Source organism: Helianthus annuus, chromosome 5 (genome assembly GCF_002127325.2).
Source record: "Helianthus annuus cultivar XRQ/B chromosome 5, HanXRQr2.0-SUNRISE, whole genome shotgun sequence".
NCBI lineage: Eukaryota > Viridiplantae > Streptophyta > Magnoliopsida > Asterales > Asteraceae > Helianthus > Helianthus annuus.
The window spans coordinates 119832492-119851634 of NC_035437.2; the positions used below are offsets into that span (position 1 = coordinate 119832492).

Below are 19143 nucleotides of genomic sequence, written 5' to 3' on the forward strand. Positions count from 1 at the left end.
ATATATATTTGTTAAGATAAAATATATTATTTGGATATAAACAATAGTTATTAATAAAGTATCAAATCATATGTACAAGTAACGAAAATATAACTGTTTTTTTTATTTTACTAATTTATCTAAATAAGTCATTTCATTAATAAGGATTATATACAAGTTTATAATTTATATTTTTCGTTATTTAACTCGTGTAACACACGGGGTTGTAAGCTAGTATAGTAATATATATAGTAATGGGCGTATCCATATGCTAGGTTGAGTGGGAATTGAAATACCATTTTGAGATAAGATATATAAATGTGCATGGAAGTGACTCATGTCGAGGTAAGCCTATTGCTCTGCATTATAATCTATTCCAAATGTAGTAGGTTTACCTCGAGTTAGAGTTTGTTCACAGTTATTACTTTAGAATTATTGGTGTAAAAAAAGTAAAATTAGTTCAAATAATTAACTAGAAAAATGATAATAATTTCATTTCTACCTCCAAAATATGTATTTAACTAGTGGAATTTTTGAGCGCGTTGCAGCGGGATATTCGCTCATTACATTAATTAATTGCAGTTCATTGTGATATTTGTACGGAACTAACACTCGGTATAGCAACCAAAAGTGAAAACCCAAAAAAATAAAGTTGTGATATGTTCAAAATGATAGCGAGATGTGTTTTACATTAATTGAAAATTATAAAACCGAATATCAGTAAGGCTTTTCAATAGTATCGATGTTGTTTGATCATAATCGGTGAGGTTTGTCACCATACCGGTATGTTACTAGCACTCTCTATAGCTTACGATACAACAAAACATTTTATTTAGAACATAACTCTATTTTCAATATTATATAGTCGGAATCATGAAGTTTGTGTCGGAACCCATAAAAATCAATATTTATTCGGGTAAAGAAAAAAAATCAATGATATTTAATCTATTCAATTTTAGTAGTACAAGACAACTTAGGAATACTTGATTGTTTTCTTGTATATATTCGAGACGGGGTTAAGTATTTAAGGAAGTTCGAGGTAATCTTTTAAAATTTGGTGAAATTGCCATAACTCTTGGTATTTGGACTCGTCGACATTTATAAATAGATGTAAAAAAAACCAGATGGAACTTTACATATGGAATGCTTGAATCGGCTATGCATTACAGACTTGCCTTTCAAGGTTACATCTTAAGAGATTCTAACACTGAATGGTCTATCACCAATGACGAGTGGGCTAGGGCTAAAAAGGTTTGCAAAGTACTTAAGAGATATTTTTTGGATGCAACAAATTTGTTTTAGGATACATCATATCCGACAACAATTTTGTTTCTTGCTAAAAATTTTAAAGTGGAAAATGAGATAACTAATTGTATCTCAGATAACGTTTTCTTGAATAAGATGAGTGAACTGATGTTCCAAAAGTTTGACAAATATTGAGTAGAAATTGGGGTCCATATGGCAACTATCTCAATTCTAGATGTGGAATCTTGTGAGGTTATAGCTAACCAATGAGCTTGGTATATGGTCAGGTTTGAATATGTGATAACTAATTAATTAAAGGAGTAAATTACAAGTTTTGTCCTTTATGTTTGTCCCAAATTTCAGGCGCTGTCCTTTACCTTTAAAATTGATGACTTTTGTACTTAATGTTTGAAAATGTTGCACGTTACGTCCTTTAGCCCTAACTTAGTTAATTTTTTTTTGTTAAATCTGGCTACCCAAGGGCAAGTTGGTCTTTTTGCCTATATAATCAAAATTATTTTAATAAAAAAAGAAAAATAAATTAGCAAACAAGTACTATGACCTGCGACTCCTCTACCCCCTTTTTACTCCCTCTGTTTCTATAGATTTCAGTCAAGATAAGAACCCATAGCCACCACCTCCCTCACAGCAACCACAACCCCCACCATCTGAAATTAAATGGTAGCGTTGAGGAATCAAACCGGTTGCTTCACGAAGGCTCTGTGGTTTCGGTCAGATCTGCAAACGACGGTGAACGACGGTAATTTTTTCTTGGCCGGCGAACGACGGTGAGTGTAGCTGTGCCTTTTTTACCAACTTCCCCTTCACCAAGTTTGATCTTTGTGACCCAACAAAAAAAAATTCCTTTTTTAGTCAGTAGTTGCCCAAAAACACATCCCTTTGATATTTTCGATCTGATTGATTATCTTCAATTTAATTCTCTTGGTTGGCTACTTGCTTTCAATTCATCAATTTCAATAATGACGGCTTATTATATTTAGGTGTGATGTAGTTCATATCTACAACTTGATTGTGAGTGAATTTGAATTTGGTATGTGTGGTGTTGAAAGGGTGGTGGTGATGGATTTAGGAAATTAGGGTTTGATTGAGGCAGATGCAGGTGGCGTATGGTTGATTTGTGGACTGGTGGGGTGGGTGGGGGAGGCTCTGTTATATTTTATCAGTTTCTCAGTTTGTTGATTCATGGGAGGGGAAATGACTATTCTACCCTCGTGTGCAATGCACATGACATAACTTAACAGAAAATTTTAACTGGGTTTGCCCTAAAGGACATAACGTGTAACATTTTCAAACATTAAGTACAAAAGTCATCAATTTTAAAGGTAAAGGCCAACGCCTGAAATTTGGGACAAACATAAAGGATAAAACTTGTAATTTACTCTTAGTTAAAGTCTCCATGTGAAAAGTGCTACACCACATTTTACATGGCTAGGGTGTCTAAGAATAACTCGTCTATTTATCATCCGGGGCCCAAAACATTCATGTTAAACAGTTAAACATGAAGATGATTTTTATGTTTTTCTTAAGACTAGACCAGTTGAAAATAAACAAAACAAAATGTTAACTTGAGACGTACTTAGAGGAGCCTATCTAATTATGTATAGGAATAGAAAGAATTTGATGTGTTAAAATGGTAAAGTCAAAGTTCTAACAAGTGTCATACTTTAATCAAAATGGTCCGTAACATTTTTAGCATTCCAGCCACAACCCTTGCCTTGAAATCGGCATTTAGTGCGGACGTATATCGGATGACTACCAAAGCGCTCTCTCAAAAGATATGGTTGAGCTTCTTGTTAAGTGGAGATGATCGAATAAAGTCCATATAAAAACAACTACTTGAAGTTTGAACCTTAGTTTTACAATTTTATTAATAACAGTTGGATTTTTTATTCGTAGCAATCCACAAAGGAAGAAAAAACCTTTGGAAGTTCCAATACCAACGGTTGATGATGCATTTAATTTGAAACAAGGTAACTAAAAATTAGTATAGATTACTTGTAGATTGGATATAAGTTGCTTGCAGAATATATATAAATTGTATTTTTTTAATGTTTAATTTTTTGTTATATAAATTGTTATAGTGTTGTTTTATTCCATTGTTTCATTATAATATTTACTTATAACTAGTGTGATTACTACGCGCTTCGCTGTAGACCTTTGATTATTATCGGTCTGGTTCATTACAGTACTTGCACTAGCACTTAGCAAAAGGACTAAAGTGACCAGCAGCAGTGGAGATACATTTTAATGACACGATAGTAGTAATAAACAAATTTAACAAAAATTCGAAATGCATCAGTTAATTGCAATTTGAAATATGTGTAAACAGTACTTAACAAGAAACATGCAAAAAAGATTCAATTAACAAAAAGAAATAGAAAGATTATCTCAGTACCAAGTCCATTGATGCTACAGTACCCATCATAACAAGGTTTTGAAACAGCCACAAACATAAGCAACAGCACAAACCAAAAGTTGTCTTCTACTCTTACGCTTACCTGCTTCAAAAACATCAACTCTGAGGTGAAGCTTTTGCAACCGCACCACCACCGCTAGACTGACTAGCTTGAGGTGCGGGAGCAGCGCCATCAGCAGAATACGCTGGTGGTGGCTGTTGGGGATAGCCACTGCCATACGAGCTTCCATATGCCGGTGGCTGCTATCCGTATGATGCTTGAGCATACCCTCCAGCACCATAATAAGTTAATAACCACCACCATAAGGAGCTGGTTGGGCATAGCCCCCTTGTGGAGACTGCTGCCCGTATGTCGGTGTAAGGCTATAGGGTGTGGTCATGACCCTCATGACCACCATGACCCTCCATGTCAACGTCATGTCATCACTCTCTAATCCACCATCCAAAATCACTATCCTAACAGTATGGTCATGACCCAAACCATCATCCACCCTTTTTTTTGTGAAATATATTTTATTTGTTTTAAATAAACAACAAATAAAATCATATAAATTTAGTTATAAACTACCCGCAGATTTAAATAAAAAATTTCCGTAATCTTCTTTGTCATCATGATTGTATCATGTGCATGCAGTTTCAACATTTAAAATTTATGTGATAATGACTTGAGTTCAATTCAAGTGATAAAAATTATATACCAAAACAAAACCGAATGAGAAGGATAGAATCGGCTGATTGCTTGTGATTCAAAGAAGCCGCAGGTTTAAATTAAACTCAAAGAAATAACAACAAACCTGGTATACTTGTGAGTTGCTGTTGTTCGTATTGCCGGTATTGTTGCTGTTGTTGCCGTGCTGTTATGAAGGGTTAGGGTTTGTGTTTGATAGGAGGGGATGATGAAGGAATAGAAAATAGGGAAAATCTGTTTATATATTTATTGTTTCCATTGCTAGAAAATAGGAAAATTGGGTCGTGAATGTCGTGGGTCAATCCACGGGCACCACGACATGATCCTCCAAGGGGATGGTGTAGGTGTAAATCATGTTCCTATGTGGCGATTAATGACCCAATTCATGCCCCCCACACCCTATAGCCTAACAGGTGTTTTCTGTGTTGGAGGAGGTCCATAACCACCACCACCACCTACCTCCCTGCAGTGGCGGAACTAGAAAAAAAATTCAGAGGTATCCCAATTTTTTTTCCTAACGTCGCTCTAAGAATTCGAGAACCCTTAGGGCCCTGTGTGGCTAATTTAATGGGTCCTTTAAAATTTTCTTTTACTTAGGGTATTGATACATGTATTGTGAAACTATTTTTAAAAGCAAAATTGTTAATTAACCTTCTTTAATTCATACTTTATAATATAGTAGTGAAAGAATGAAAACATTTTAATTATAGGATTCAAATATAAATTTTTTTACATTTTAAAACATATATTGATTATCATTTTTTATTAATGGGTATATAATACACACAAGAATGTTATTAAGTAGGTTTATATAAAAATTTAAATGTTATTTAAAAGTTTTATTGATAATATTTAGTTTCTAATAAAAGGCTATATAAAATTTTAAATGTTATTTAAAAGTTTTATAGATAATATTTAATTTCTAATAAAAGTATATTCAACAACAAAAAGAATAGAAAACTTATCGGTAAAGTAAATCTAAACTTAATAAAACGATAAGTAAACAAAGTAAAAAATAAATAAAACAAACAAGATAAAATGATAAATAAACAAAGTAAAAAAATTAATAAAACAAACAAGTAATATACAGGATAAATTGCCTTTCAAAAAAAATATACAGAATAAATTTAATAAAGTGAATTGTTAAATATTAAGGAGGTTTTACTTTGACCAAAATTTGACTAGACAGTATTCACATTTATTCAACGGTGACTTTCTGACTTCCAACCTTTTTATTCATCTTTCCCAATGTTTTCATTAACATAACTTCATCTTCTCCGATTTTTTATAAGTGGCGCTGCAACTTTTGGGACCGGAAATTCCACCGGAAATTTTTATTTTATCTCTTCTTTACTTACATTCAGGGGTATCCTAATCCTTGCTTAGGAGTATCCTTAACAAATAAAACAGAGATTAAAAAAAAAATTGCACTTCATCAAGAAAGTTGAGGGGTATCCCGGGCAACCCCTCACCTCCACATAGATCCGCCCCTGCCTCCCTGTGCTGTTTGCTGACCTAGATATCCACCATATGGTGGTTGGCTTAACATAACTACTACTACAGACTGCAATCAGTAAGGTAAATAGAAAGCTATAAATGTAATCCTACTCGAATAAAATAACGTTAATACTAGCTCCAAGCAGTGTGATGGATATTAAATACTGATACGAATCGGAAGCGTACTCAAATGGCTCAAGAACAATTGATTAATCAAAGACGATAAATTGAACCAACGGTTCCAAGAACACAGTTCTTTTTATAATAATCAACTCAAAAACTAACTAAACAATAAACTATAGATGCCCTACTTATACTAGATAATTAAAAGATAAAAATAATTAAAAGATAAACATAGTAAAGATAATTCAAATATTAAATAAAAGATAAACTTGATCTTCTTCATTTAAAAGATAATCTCGATCTTTTCCATTTAGATTCTCCTGCATCATACTCCCCGTCTTCGAAAAAAACTCGTCCTCGAGTTTTGTCTTCGAACCAAAGCCACCCGGATCAAAAGAAACATCAACCTGACTCTCATATATTATTATCATGGTGACCCGCCTAAATAGCTTAACTTCACGGGTCGTCTCGCCAAGCTTAGGACGTATACCACCCGGGTCGAAGGGAGCACTGGACCATCTCTTGTTCACATTCATAAGCCCACCCTTTGTATTAACAATAGGCTTCGTCGGACCAACATTTGATCCCCCATCACTAATTAATATGTAATCCATATTAATATAATTGTTATTTAAAGTCACATGCCCAAATTTATTTTGTAAGCCCATACGAGATGCATGGAGTTGTGGTCCAGTAACTTTAATTGACAAATTAGATGGGCTAATGTAAACTGTAGAAATGATGAGCCCATCATTAACTTTAATTGTTGTAAGCGTAGTCTTCACCACACCCCCGTGTGCCTTATCGATAGAAACGTCTCTCTTTTGTAAAATAATCATACCTCGCCGTTGAACTTGTCTTCCTTTATTATTTTTCGGCAGATTGCATGGATATTCCAAACGAAGCACGTCGCCAGCTACAACACCATTGTTTTCTGCCTTTGCAGCTATACGAAACTCGTCAAAAAATAGTCGTGTCTCCTCTTCGGCTTCACTTTCATCCAACAGGACAGTGCCCGAATCAGATTCGTCATCTGTCAAACTCTTCTCATCCTGTTGAACTCCAATAGTTTCACCTAAAACACCAACAGTTGCCCAAGAATACCATTCATCGTCCTCGTATTCATCATATACGGGAGAAGAATCATAGATAAGGTCAGGATCCTCGTTGCCTCGGGCGGCGAATCTACGGGGATGATAACCATCACATGATTCACGAAAGTTTTCATGGTCCACAATCTCGTTGCCTCGGGCGGCGAATCTACGAGAATGATCACCATATCCTCGCGGATTAAAAGGAACTCCGTCGTTGCCTCCGGCGGCGAATCTACGAACGAAAGTTTCTTCTTTTCCATGTAGAGCCATTTGAAAACCAAAAGCTCTGATACCAAATGATACGAATCGGAAGCGTACTCAAATGGCTCAAGAACAATTGATTAATCAAAGACGATAAATTGAACCAACGGTTCCAAGAACACAGTTCTTTTTATAATAATCAACTCAAAAACTAACTAAACAATAAACTATAGATGCCCTACTTATACTAGATAATTAAAAGATAAAAATAATTAAAAGATAAACATAGTAAAGATAATTCAAATATTAAATAAAAGATAAACTTGATCTTCTTCATTTAAAAGATAATCTCGATCTTTTCCATTTAGATTCTCCTGCATCAAATACCCTTAACCTCAAATCTCCATAGCAATAGTAACTTTCAAATTTTTCTACAAAAAAGGGTTAAAACCATACCGGTTTCTTGTTTGCTTCACCAAAACGTGAACTACCCACCACCCATTAAACAGTCCTAATATCAATATTAATAATAACAGATATATACAGTCCTAGTATGACGCATAAGCTTTAAAAAAAATTATATGATTCTCAAATACCTCCTCTGTAGCTGCCTCACTAAATCATATATCCATTTTCATAACCAAAAAAACTATATGTATTTTGCTTTAAACCTCAATGCAATAGTATTATCAGTTGTCAGTACTCAATCTAATAAAGAACGGCCAATGCTCCAACACCTGCAGACGTAATCCAATATATAAAGAAATCTTCTATTCAATATGGAGATATAAGATATGTGTGCCCACACACAGTTACCCTCCAAATAAAGTAGTTTCTAAACCAATTAAGCATCTAGAATTCATTTTACCATCAAGCTCTACCCTCCAAATAACGTCGTACCTAATAATGATGGAAACTGGTGTAATCCTCCCCAACATCATTTTGATGTCTATCAGCTGTATTTCAGCAAATACAGAGCTGATATCTTCAATTTGATTACAGAAGGTATTAATTAAATAATGCCTTACAATCTTAAAATTTGACGAAAAGCAAAATACATACCTTCGATTAAGAATAACAAGATGTTGGTCATAGTTCACAACAAACCGAACCCTAGGAAATCATTAGCTCATTGCTGAAGTCCAACGGTCGCCACTTTTGGGATAGGGTTTTGGAGCGATTAGGGTTTTGGATCGGAGGATGATTCGATTAGTGATGGTGGTGTGGAGGATGATTCGATTAGTGATGGTTGAGCGGAGGTGAAGCTTCTAGAGATTTAGGGGAGCAAAGTTCAGAATCATAAACCTAGATGTGATAAGTTAATTGATATTTCGCATTCCGTTCAAAAAAATTGATATCTCGCTTAAATTTTGGGGAGCGGGTAAAAAACTTGATATTTCCGCTTAAATTTTTACTTTATATTGCGACCATGTGACGGTGGCAAACTGAATGGCCGTCGAAAAATGGTGGCAACTTTCATAAAACTTTTTATATTTGCATATTTGACACCATTTTACTACGGTTTTCTTAATTTTTATTATTATTTAGGATTGTTTGGATGTATTTGCTACCAATACGATTTCGGTTGAAAAAAGGTAGCTAATTTTGTGACCGTTTTTTCGGTGGCAAATTATTGGTGGCAATTGCCCAATTTTCTAGTAGTGGTTGCCAGTTGACACATGGTTTACAACGACTGAAAACGATAAAAGCGAATACCTGTATCGGTACCGATGTTGTTCGGTCCGTATCGGTCCGTTACGATACCGGCATCGTACAGACACTCGATATAACTTTGTGTTCAATGAATTTTATACCGCCACGTCGAGAAAACTATAAAAACGAATACGGTAGCGTTACCAATGTTGTTTGGTCGGTATGTGTTCGGTTTGTGATGATAAAAAAATCAACTATATAGGGCTTGTTCGAATAGAACTTTTATCAAATTGTACGTAATAATAAGTACATGATGACGCTAATAATAGAAAAAACTACACCGATGTTATACAGTACGGTACCGTTGTTGTTCAGACAGTATTAGTAATATTAAAAAAGAAAATCATTAAAAGTTATAATTAAAGAAATATGTTTAATGTTAAAGTAAATGTAATAGTAATCTATTGTAATATTGAAATGATAAAGGTATGAAAAAAAATATTTATATTATTATAAAAAACTTGAGGTTAGTGGATTACCCTCTAATACATGACAAATACATGACTATAATATACCTAATAACATACATATATAATAGTTCCAAAAACCGAACCATAATATCAACCGAAAGTCCGAAACCATAATTGAATGTTATGTATTGTTAGAAGAGATATAATAAAATATTATTAGATAAGGATAGGGTTTTTAGTTTTTCTAGAGTGAGGCAAGTTGTATTGCAAGTTGCCAAGATGTGTTTATTTTATCTATTTCCTTTCCTATATATATAGGATGTACATGTAAACTTATATATCAAGTGAATACAATGTAGTCTTTTAACTCTCTCTATTTCCCGGTGGGTTTTCACCCCATTGGTTTCGTATTCCTTCTTTCAGTTTAAGTTTGGAGTTCATTATAGCTAGAATGTAATGTTTAAGTATTCACATCATATTCTGTTCAGGTTAACTTCAGTTTCTTACATGGTATCAGTGTTAAATAGCTCTCGTATCGATCCTTGTTTAAGCACAAGTCTGAGTTCTTGTTAGGTATAATTGTTGATTCCGATCCTTGTTTTAGCACAAGTCTGAGTTCCATTTTGGTTTTGACTCCCCGGTTCGCACCAGATTTGTTTATGCCCAGTTTTATTTCTTTGGGGTCTTTTCTGGTGTCTATCAATCAGTATTCTGTTGCATTTGAACATTTTCCATATTTCGAACTCATGACTTGTTCCCATATCAAATTTCTAGAGTCTTAACATCAGATTTATGGTCCACACTCCACATCAGATATGTTCGGGTTAGTCAGGTTTGCTTTTTGGTCTTTCTGATTGTTGGAGTTTACTTACCAGATTTCTGGAATATCTTTCATTCGTTTATCAGATGTATGTACTATGACAATTAGAATATTTTCTAACATCTGAATTCCAGTTATCTGGTCCTCCAGCCATCTTGACTTGACTTCTGGTTGAGTTTCGATTTCTGATTTCGATTCCAGGCCTGTTTTATTCCAGATTTCGGTATGCCAGATCCGGAGCTATGTTTATGCCAGATCCGGAGCTAAGTTTGAAAGGTCATATGGACAGTTGTAGTATTTTGTTTATGCCAGATCCGGAGCTATGTTTCTACGCTTGCTACTTACTCCGTTATGGTTCTTATTACGTACTTTTGGTACTTCTTTTGTGGTTAAACATTCTGTTATTGAGTTTCGATCACAACCACCCAAATAGTTCACTTTACTTGGAATCGAACCAATATCGACCGGGCTCCCACTATTAACAGTATTCTTACTATAATACGTTTCAATTTGATATGTTTGTATGAGTCTAGATTGATTGTCGATATCCTTTTTTGCGTATCACGACTTGAATATATGAATTTGTGCTTTCGGTTTAAAATTTGGTTTGTCCCCTCCGCGAAGCGCGGGAGGAAACCACTAGTTTAATCAAAAGATCAACATGATTAATGAATAAACTAATATTTAAAAAAAATTAAATAAATGCTTAAAAAATCTAAAGTACTATTCATCAGAACTTATAATATAATATAATATAATATAATATAAGAGTAGGGATCCTGTACATTAATACAGAAGTGTGAGAAGTGTGAGAAGTGTATTATAACACTATATATAACACTATATAACACCATATAAACATCGTATAACAATATGTAACACCATATAACATCATAAAACACTATGTAACACTATACATCTATCATAGACATGCTATCAGACAAACTATAGTGTTATATTTGTTATATAGTGTTACATAGTGTTATATGGTGTTACATATTGTTATACGGTGTTTATATGGTGTTATATATTGTTATATATAGTGTTATAATACACTTCTCACACTTCTCACATTTCTGGATTAATGTACAAGATCCTCAATCTATGATATAATATAATCTAGTTTTTGAGACACCCGCGTTGGGGCGGGGTCGTAAATCAGTGAAAAGAATCAGGTCAAACATTTCAGCGAACTTGCATGATGAAAAGGTCGTTAATAAAATATATATAGTTTTATTCGAAAGTTTATATATGAAATGAAACCGTCGCAAACTCATATGTTGTGGCAAGGCCGATGATAATATTTGAAACCTTATAAAAATAACAAAACTTTTAGAAAATTCATGTCAGTATATCCATAAAAATAAATCGAAATGAATAAAATACATAGATAAAATTAGTTTGTTAAATGAAGTTTGTAAATATATATGAGTTTTTAAGAGTGTATTGTATAATACGCTAAGGAAAAGTAAGAATGAAGAGTAGAGAGTGAAAAGGGGTAAAAAAAAAGTGGACCAATAAAATGAAAGGAAATTGAATAGTTTTTCAGTGAAGGGAAGAAATTTTATAAATTAATATAGGGGAAATATATAAGTACAAGTTTAATGTAATGTTATGTGATAATATACAATGCAGGAGATGGCAGAGAGCTAAAATATAGAAGCATGCAGAACTGTGTATATTCCCATGCTCAAAAGCACATTGCTTAATGAAAAAAAGCTTTAACTTTTATAAAATAAAACATTAAAATATATATAAAATATGTTGATACTTTTTTGTTGCATCACAAATTTTTTTGATACTTTAGGATTATTGATGTAAAAAATAACAATAGTTGTTCAAAAAATTTAACTAGACAAATTATAATAACTAGAATTTACACCCACGCTTCGCGGCGGGATAACGTTTTTTTAAAGTTGCGCGTACGTCAAAACGTAACTTAAATTTATACCACATGTAACTAAAGCTAAACACATAAAACTCGATTACAAAAGTATTTAGAAGGTTAAAGGGTTGTTAGTGTCAATGCCGAAAGTTGAGAAAACACAAAAAAAAATATGTCGAAATGTAAATCAACTTAAGTTTATATCCACACGTTAATAAAAATAAAGACATAAAACTCAATTAAAAAGTATTTAGAAAGTTAAAGGGTTGTAAGAGTCAATGCTGAAAATCAAAGGTTAAAAGTAAAAAAACAAAACAAAAAATTATGTCGAAACGTAAATCAACTTAAGTTTATATCGACACGTAAATAAAAATGAAGACATAAAACTCGGTTAAAAAGTATTTAGAAAGTTAAGGGGTCGTAAGAGTCAATATTGAAAGTTAAAGATTAAAGGTAAAAAGAAAGAAAACCAAAAAAAGACAAAAAATGAAAGAAAAAAAGAGTACTGTAGCATAAAAATATTTAGAAAGTTAAGGGGTTGTAAGAGTCAATGCTAAAAAATTACGTATTAAAAGTAAAAAAAAAAACAAAACAAAAAATTATGTCGAAACGTAAATTAACTTAAGTTTATATCGACACGTAAATAAAAATAAAGACGTAAAATTCGGTTAAAAATATTTAGAAAGTTAAAGGGCCGTAAAGTCAATATTGAAAGTTAAATGTTAAAAGTAAAACCAGAAAAAGACAAAAAAAAAAAACAAAGAAATAATATATATTATAATATAATTTCATTTCTACCTACGAAATATGTATTTAGAGTAAACTGCAATTTTACCTCCTGGGTTTAGTCCAATTGGTACTCTGACCCCCTCTAACGAAATAATTGCAATTTTACCCCCAACGTTTGGTGCTATGTCGCAAATTTACCCCCTGGCGTCAATTATAGTTAACAGTCAACGTATGTATGTAAAGGTCAAAGGGTAAAAAGGTAATTTCCAACAAACCATTGTTATTATTATTATTACTATTATTATTATTACTATTATTATTATTATTATTATTATTATTATTATTATTATTTATAACACACTGCACCTTCTTCTCCATCATATTAGGGTTTTCATAAAATGAAATCTCAAATCATCATCACCTCCACAGAAATCTCAACCTTTCCAAACCCTATAATCTGAACCTTACCAGCTTTTTTGCGGAACTTTCTAGGAGGCGATCCAGTGCCTCCTCTACTATCTCTGGCCTCTTGCATAATTTGGGCATCATGAGCCACAAATTCAGCCCTAATTCGGGCTAATTCATCCTCTGCAATACCTGTCTGAGTGCTGAAACCCTTTGCACCATTTGCTTCACAACCCTCTAGGGTTGATTTTATGGAATCTTGACGACCACGAGCTGGGCAAGAAACATCAATTTGGGGGGGGGGGGGCTGAGCAAAAGGAAACTCCCCTTGCACCGCACCAGGAAGGGACTTTGGAACACCAACATCGTCCACGATTGAAGGGGTTTGATCCCCAATTCGAAATGAGTCAGAAGGAGACGCTATGGGGTTTAGGTTTTGCGATGACGGCTGAGGAAATTGGTCACCTTTTAGCGCCGCCAGAGAGTTTATCGTAACAGGTGAGCAAGGTATTGGATCTAGGGGACGATCAAGAGGTTGAGGAGGGATTGAAGGTGGGATTTGACCACCTGGTGAAGAGATTTCGGGCATAGATAGGGAAGAATCGTAGAGAGCGAATTTTAGAGAGAGAATTTTAGAAACACTGATGCTTGATTTTTCTATTGTGACAACTACAAAGCTTGGTGCCATTTTGTTGAAGATAAATGTTCAAATCCCAGATGGGATTTTGGTAGAAAAATGTAAAAAGAGATGAGATTTATGTTAATTGGAGTGAAGGTTGAAGACCCATGAAGGATATAGGTGTAATGAAAGGTGGAAGAGTGAGATTTGGATCTTAAGAGGTTAATGGCGGTGGCAGTGGTGGTACCCGGCTGAGAGTGTTGGAGGGTGGTGGTTGGAGGTGGCAGTGGTGGTTGTGGTGGTGAATGGCAGTGGCAGTGGTGACAGGGGGTAATATTACAGAGTAGAACAAAACACTAGGGTAATATGAAAGGGTATTATAGTCATTTCACATTCAAGTTAACGGATCTGTTAACAAAATTGACGCCGGGGGGTAAACTTGCGATATAACACCAAACGTTGGGGGGGTAAAATTGCAATTGTTTTCTTGGGGGGGGGGGGTAAGACTGCCAATTGCCCTAAACCCCAAAGGTAAAATTGCAGTTTACTCATGTATTTAACTAGTGGAATTCCCCAGCATGTTGTAGCGGGATATTCGCTCGGTACATTGCAATATCAGTTCAGTTTAGTTCATCCCACCAGCCCTCCCCCAAATCCCACGACGCCGCCGGAGTCATCTCACCTCCTCAACCGCTTGCTCGCCGCACCACGTCTGCTGCACCAGGTACTTCCCCAAACCCTAGACTGATGCCGCACACCACGCCGGACCACCTCCTCTGTGCCGCTGCATCACCTCGCCGAACCACCTCTTTAGTACGTCGGACCACTAGGTATTCTTGCTGTGCTTGATAGTCTCTAATTTGTATTATCTTTACAGATTTGTTGAGTTAAAATGTCAAATTTCTTTTAAATGTAGTATGGCAGGATATTATGTTGTTGTTGTGTTGTTCTTGAGTTAAATTAGAGGTTAATTGATGCGGTTTTTTTTTTTTTTTTTTTGATAAATAGGTTTAGAAAGTAGTTGAAGTTAGAGGTGCACAAATCGGGTTAGGGTTTGAACCCGAACTGGGTTCAAACTGGTTGGATTGAAGCTTAAAAAAGTTAACCGGGTTGAGATTGAAACTAGGTTGGGTTCAGCGCGTGTTAGTGGTTTGTAAAACTGAACCCTATGAAACCAGTTCGAGTTAGGCACTGCCCATCAAACAATCCTGGGTGTGTTTCGAGTAACCTGAAATCATCGTCTTTTGCGTTCCCTTGGAGGGTTCTAGACAAGTCTTTGTATAATGCACTCCAGGTGTTTGATGTTTTGTCAATTTTTTGGGTTTTTCTGTTTACTTTAATATAATGAATTATAATGTGTTTGGTGTTTCTGTTTTATGAATGTTTATTGCAGGAAGCAGTCCTTGAAGCTCAGATGAATGCCAAGATTGAGGTAGTGAAAGACACACCTGATGGTAATTTACTGATTTTGATTCACTCATACCATGTGTAATGTAGAAGCAGTCTTAAAGTCATGTTCTCAGTTTTTCCTGCTCTTTGTCTCCGTCGTGCGGCTTAATGCAGATGAAATTCACATCGTCGAGGAACTCAGCGGAAAAGGAATCCGGGGACTGGTGGTGGCCAGAGGAGCTTCCAAAGAAACCTTTCTTTAGTAGAACTTTTTAAGGTTTGTGTGTATTAATGGCTAAGATTTAGTGCATATATAAAACATGGGAGTAAGGACAGATTGGTTTACAGTGGCTAGCTGTTATTTTGTAAATACTTAGGAGGGTGAGAATGATAAAAGCTTGTAGTGTGTGGTGAATATATTAATTGGTTTAAGTTGACCATAACATTCTAATTGTCGTCTGGCAGTAAGAATAGCTATATTTCAACTGCAAAAAAGTGAAACTTGTATTATGACTAGGTGTTTGCTTTTGTCGTTCTTCTCTCTAAACAAACCTCCACCGATGAAGACGACGACGAAGACCTCAGCTTCCTCGAAGAACCAGAACCTTCACCCACCTCAACCCACGATCCAGATCTCCCAAATTTCGACGAATTCGCCGGAGACGAAGATGACGACTTTGAAAACTACAACTACGACGAAGAAGACGACGACTTCGAACTCCCTTCAGATTTCAAATACGAAGAAGATGTATCAACGAACACCCAGCGTTGTTTGAGGTGGTTCTTGAAACGGATCTGGTCGTCGGAGAGGGCTTTCTCGGTGGTGGTTGGTGTATTGCGAAGATGGTGGTCAGTGGAGTGAGGTGGTGTTTGATGGTTGATGATGATGGTTTCTGGGGGCGGTGGTGGTAGATGGGGGCGGTGGTGGTAGATGGGGGCGGTGGTGGCTGGTGTTTGCTGCTGGTGGTGTAGAGAGATGGGGGCGGTGGTGGCAGATGGGGGCGGTGGTGGCAGCCGCAATCACCGGCGTCATTCATCGTCTCCGTCAGGTATGTTCTTTTCTCGTTCTCTCTGATGTGGTTTTTGAATGATTCATGTTGTTGGGTTTGGTTCAGGTCAACATTGAAAGGTCAGAGGATGCATGTTATCAGGTTAATAAAGATATTGCAGATTCAAAGTCAATGAGTTTGACTACAATTAGAAGTTGGATGCTTTGAATTTGATCATGAATTTGGGAAGTCAAATTCAATTTTGCAGGATTGATATGGTATAATAGTGTTCCGATTGCTATTGAGAATCAAATGCAACATCATGGGAGTAGGAAACCGTCTCCGTAAGCTGCAGATGTACTCGACTCGATCTGGTGTTTAAAGAACTCACGATTTGCTTCTCGAACTGAAACCTTTTGCTTCTCGAACTGGAACGGTTTGGTCTGGACCGGCGGCGGTGACGGAGTACTCTGCCACACGGTGGCGCCGGAAATCGAAGACGCCAGAAAGAGAAGTTCAGATTGGATGATTTTGGAGAGTGATTTGGGGGGGGGGTTGAATAGAGTTGTTTCTGCATTTTGGGGATGATGAACAACTTTTATTAATATGTTATATTAATTACTAATATGTTAAAAGAAAAGCAAAATGACCAAAATGCCCCTGAACTAAAAGACAAAATAGGAGGTTGCAACAGTAAAAAAAATGGGGTTTTTGAGTTTTGGACTAAAATGGCAACAAAATGCAAACCACAGGGATCCAGATGTATTATGTTTGAGATTTGGACTAAAATGGCAAAAGTGCCCAAACCACAGGGACCAAAATGGCAGTTTACTATTAAATAAATAAATAAACATCAAAACATTTTAATAAATTAAAAACAAAAAAAATATAACATTATATTTATATATTAATCCATAACATTGGAATGAATAGTGGCTTCTTTTATATTTTGTGTTGTTTTTTATTTTGTTTTGAAATTATTTATATATTTATTTATTTTGCATTGTAAATTCTACGCTTTTTCCCTGGATCTGGTCATCATTCGGTTGTTACTTAGCACAGTGTTTGGTAGTCACATTTGGTCCTTCAGTTTTTTTTTTTTTCGTTCGCTTGCTACTTAGCAAAGTGTTTGTTGGTAAGATTTGGTTCATGCAGTTTTTACCTCCTCGACTTTCTAATACGTGTGAGTCCAAATTCGACTTTATCTACATTCTACGTCATGTGAGACACTTGGTGTTAGAAATTCATGATTTTATTATGTTTTTTATGGTTTTGGTCGCGTTCAGTTGCTACTTAGCATGGTTTTACGCCTCCCAGCTTCGTCACACTGGTATCATGATTTTACGTCCCCGCCCCACAACACGGGAGAGGGGGGGGAGGGGGTTAATACTAGTTTAAATAACCAAATAACAAAACATGTAACTTAGATATAAAAATCATAACACATAAATCAAACGATAATATTTAAATAAAGCAAACATAAATTAAGGATGTGCCACACCAAGCCCCCCAATCCAGTCTCGCCAAATCCGCCAAGTCGTAACGTGATTAAAAGACCTTACGGTCCTGTGTTTCAAACTCAATACGTGTCTCGGCAAGCGCTTCATCATCCTCGCGGTTCAATGCAATGACGTAGCACCTCTCAAAATTTGTACACTTTATGCGTAGCTGCATAAGCCTTCCTAAAATTTGATATCTTCCATGAAAATTCTCACCCACACGTTCATCTAATGTGGTCCTAATCCTGCTCCAACATTGTGTCGAATCGGAAGGGAATCCTAAATTGACCGTATCCACCCAACTTGTGACTAACATGCCATTGAAAATATAGAGATTGAGAGTATAAATACGTTGAGAGTATGGAGAGGTTTAGAGTGAAATAAAATAAGAGTGCGTGTGCGTGTATATATAGCAGATATTAAATAATTTGAAATTGATTGCTTTTTTAAAAGTTACCATTATTCAATGGTCAAACACAACCCCCACCAACATTTCTCCTATTGTTTCTCGTTATTGCACTGGCAAAGGCACAATAACCCCCCCCCCCATAGTGTCAGCGGTGTGAGGGTGGGGGCGCAATTGTTTAAATGTGGCTAAGGTGGCATGAGGGTGGCGTCTCATACAACATAGTCTAAATTAGGGATTTTCAAAAAACTCGTGGCTCGTAGCTCGCTCGAAACTCACTCGAAAAAAGCTCGGCTCGAAATTGGCTCGGTTGTAAACGAGCCAGCTCGGCTCGGCTCGATAAGGTTTACATCCTTCATTTTTTTGTCCCACATCGTTTAAAAAACAAAAACTAAGAGAGTATCTCCCCTATAAAAGAAGGTAAAAACAATATATACATAGTGAATTAACTATTTATACTTGCATATTTAGCCATATGGTTAAATTAAATGGCAATTATGGCCCTTAGTCTATGAAGAAATTCATTTTTAAGGGTTTTTAAGTAGTAAATTTTACGTTTCTTTGTTAGTTCGAGCTAGATCGAGCCAAGGTGAGCTAGCTCAAATTCTAATCGAGTCGAGCTTGAGCCGAGCCAGCTCGAATCGAGTTTGAGCCAAGCTCGAATCGAGTTTGAGCCAAGCTCGAACTGGGTCTAGCTCGGCTTGACTCGGCTCGTATACAGCCCTAGTCTAAATAAATAATACTTATTAAACTATTTATATAAGAACTAAGATTTTTTCTTTATTTCTACATAATTTCATCTTGTTATTTATTTATACAATACAGATGGAACTTTTTTACATAATTCAATTGAAGGTGAAAAATTGAAATTCCCTCCCTGTAACCCCACTCACTTCCTACCCGCCTAATTTTTCATTTTAACCCTATATCTCCCCCTAATTCGGAACCATGAATATCTAAAATTCCCGCCTTACAATCCCAATAAATGGCCTGATCAATGTCGCTTGAAGCATTC

At 35.5% G+C, this 19143-nt stretch overlaps 1 protein-coding gene across 4 annotated transcripts; it reads right to left on the bottom strand.

The window, feature by feature from the left end:
- Positions 1-5452: 5452 nt before the first annotated feature.
- Positions 5453-8634, bottom strand: LOC110940960. 4 transcript variants are annotated; one of them, XM_035990157.1, is made up of 3 exons: positions 8327-8634; positions 8165-8249; positions 5453-8001 (listed from the first exon to the last, which is right to left on the bottom strand). In XM_035990157.1, the coding sequence occupies exon 3, from the start codon at positions 7331-7333 to the stop codon at positions 6215-6217; it is 1119 nt and encodes a 372-aa protein (XP_035846050.1). In that variant the 5' UTR covers positions 7334-8001; positions 8165-8249; positions 8327-8634; the 3' UTR covers positions 5453-6214. The 4 variants fall into 4 exon arrangements, with proteins under 4 accessions (XP_035846050.1, XP_035846049.1, XP_035846047.1 ...); XM_035990156.1 differs by lacking the exon at positions 8165-8249; XM_035990154.1 differs by having other exon boundaries at positions 5453-8249.
- Between the last annotated feature and the right edge of the window lie 10509 nt (positions 8635-19143).

Excerpts from the sequence above, each read along its gene's own strand:
- LOC110940960 (XM_035990156.1), bottom strand. The coding sequence starts at position 7,333 with ATGGCTCTACATGGAAAAGAAGAAACTTTCGTTCGTAGATTCGCCGCC.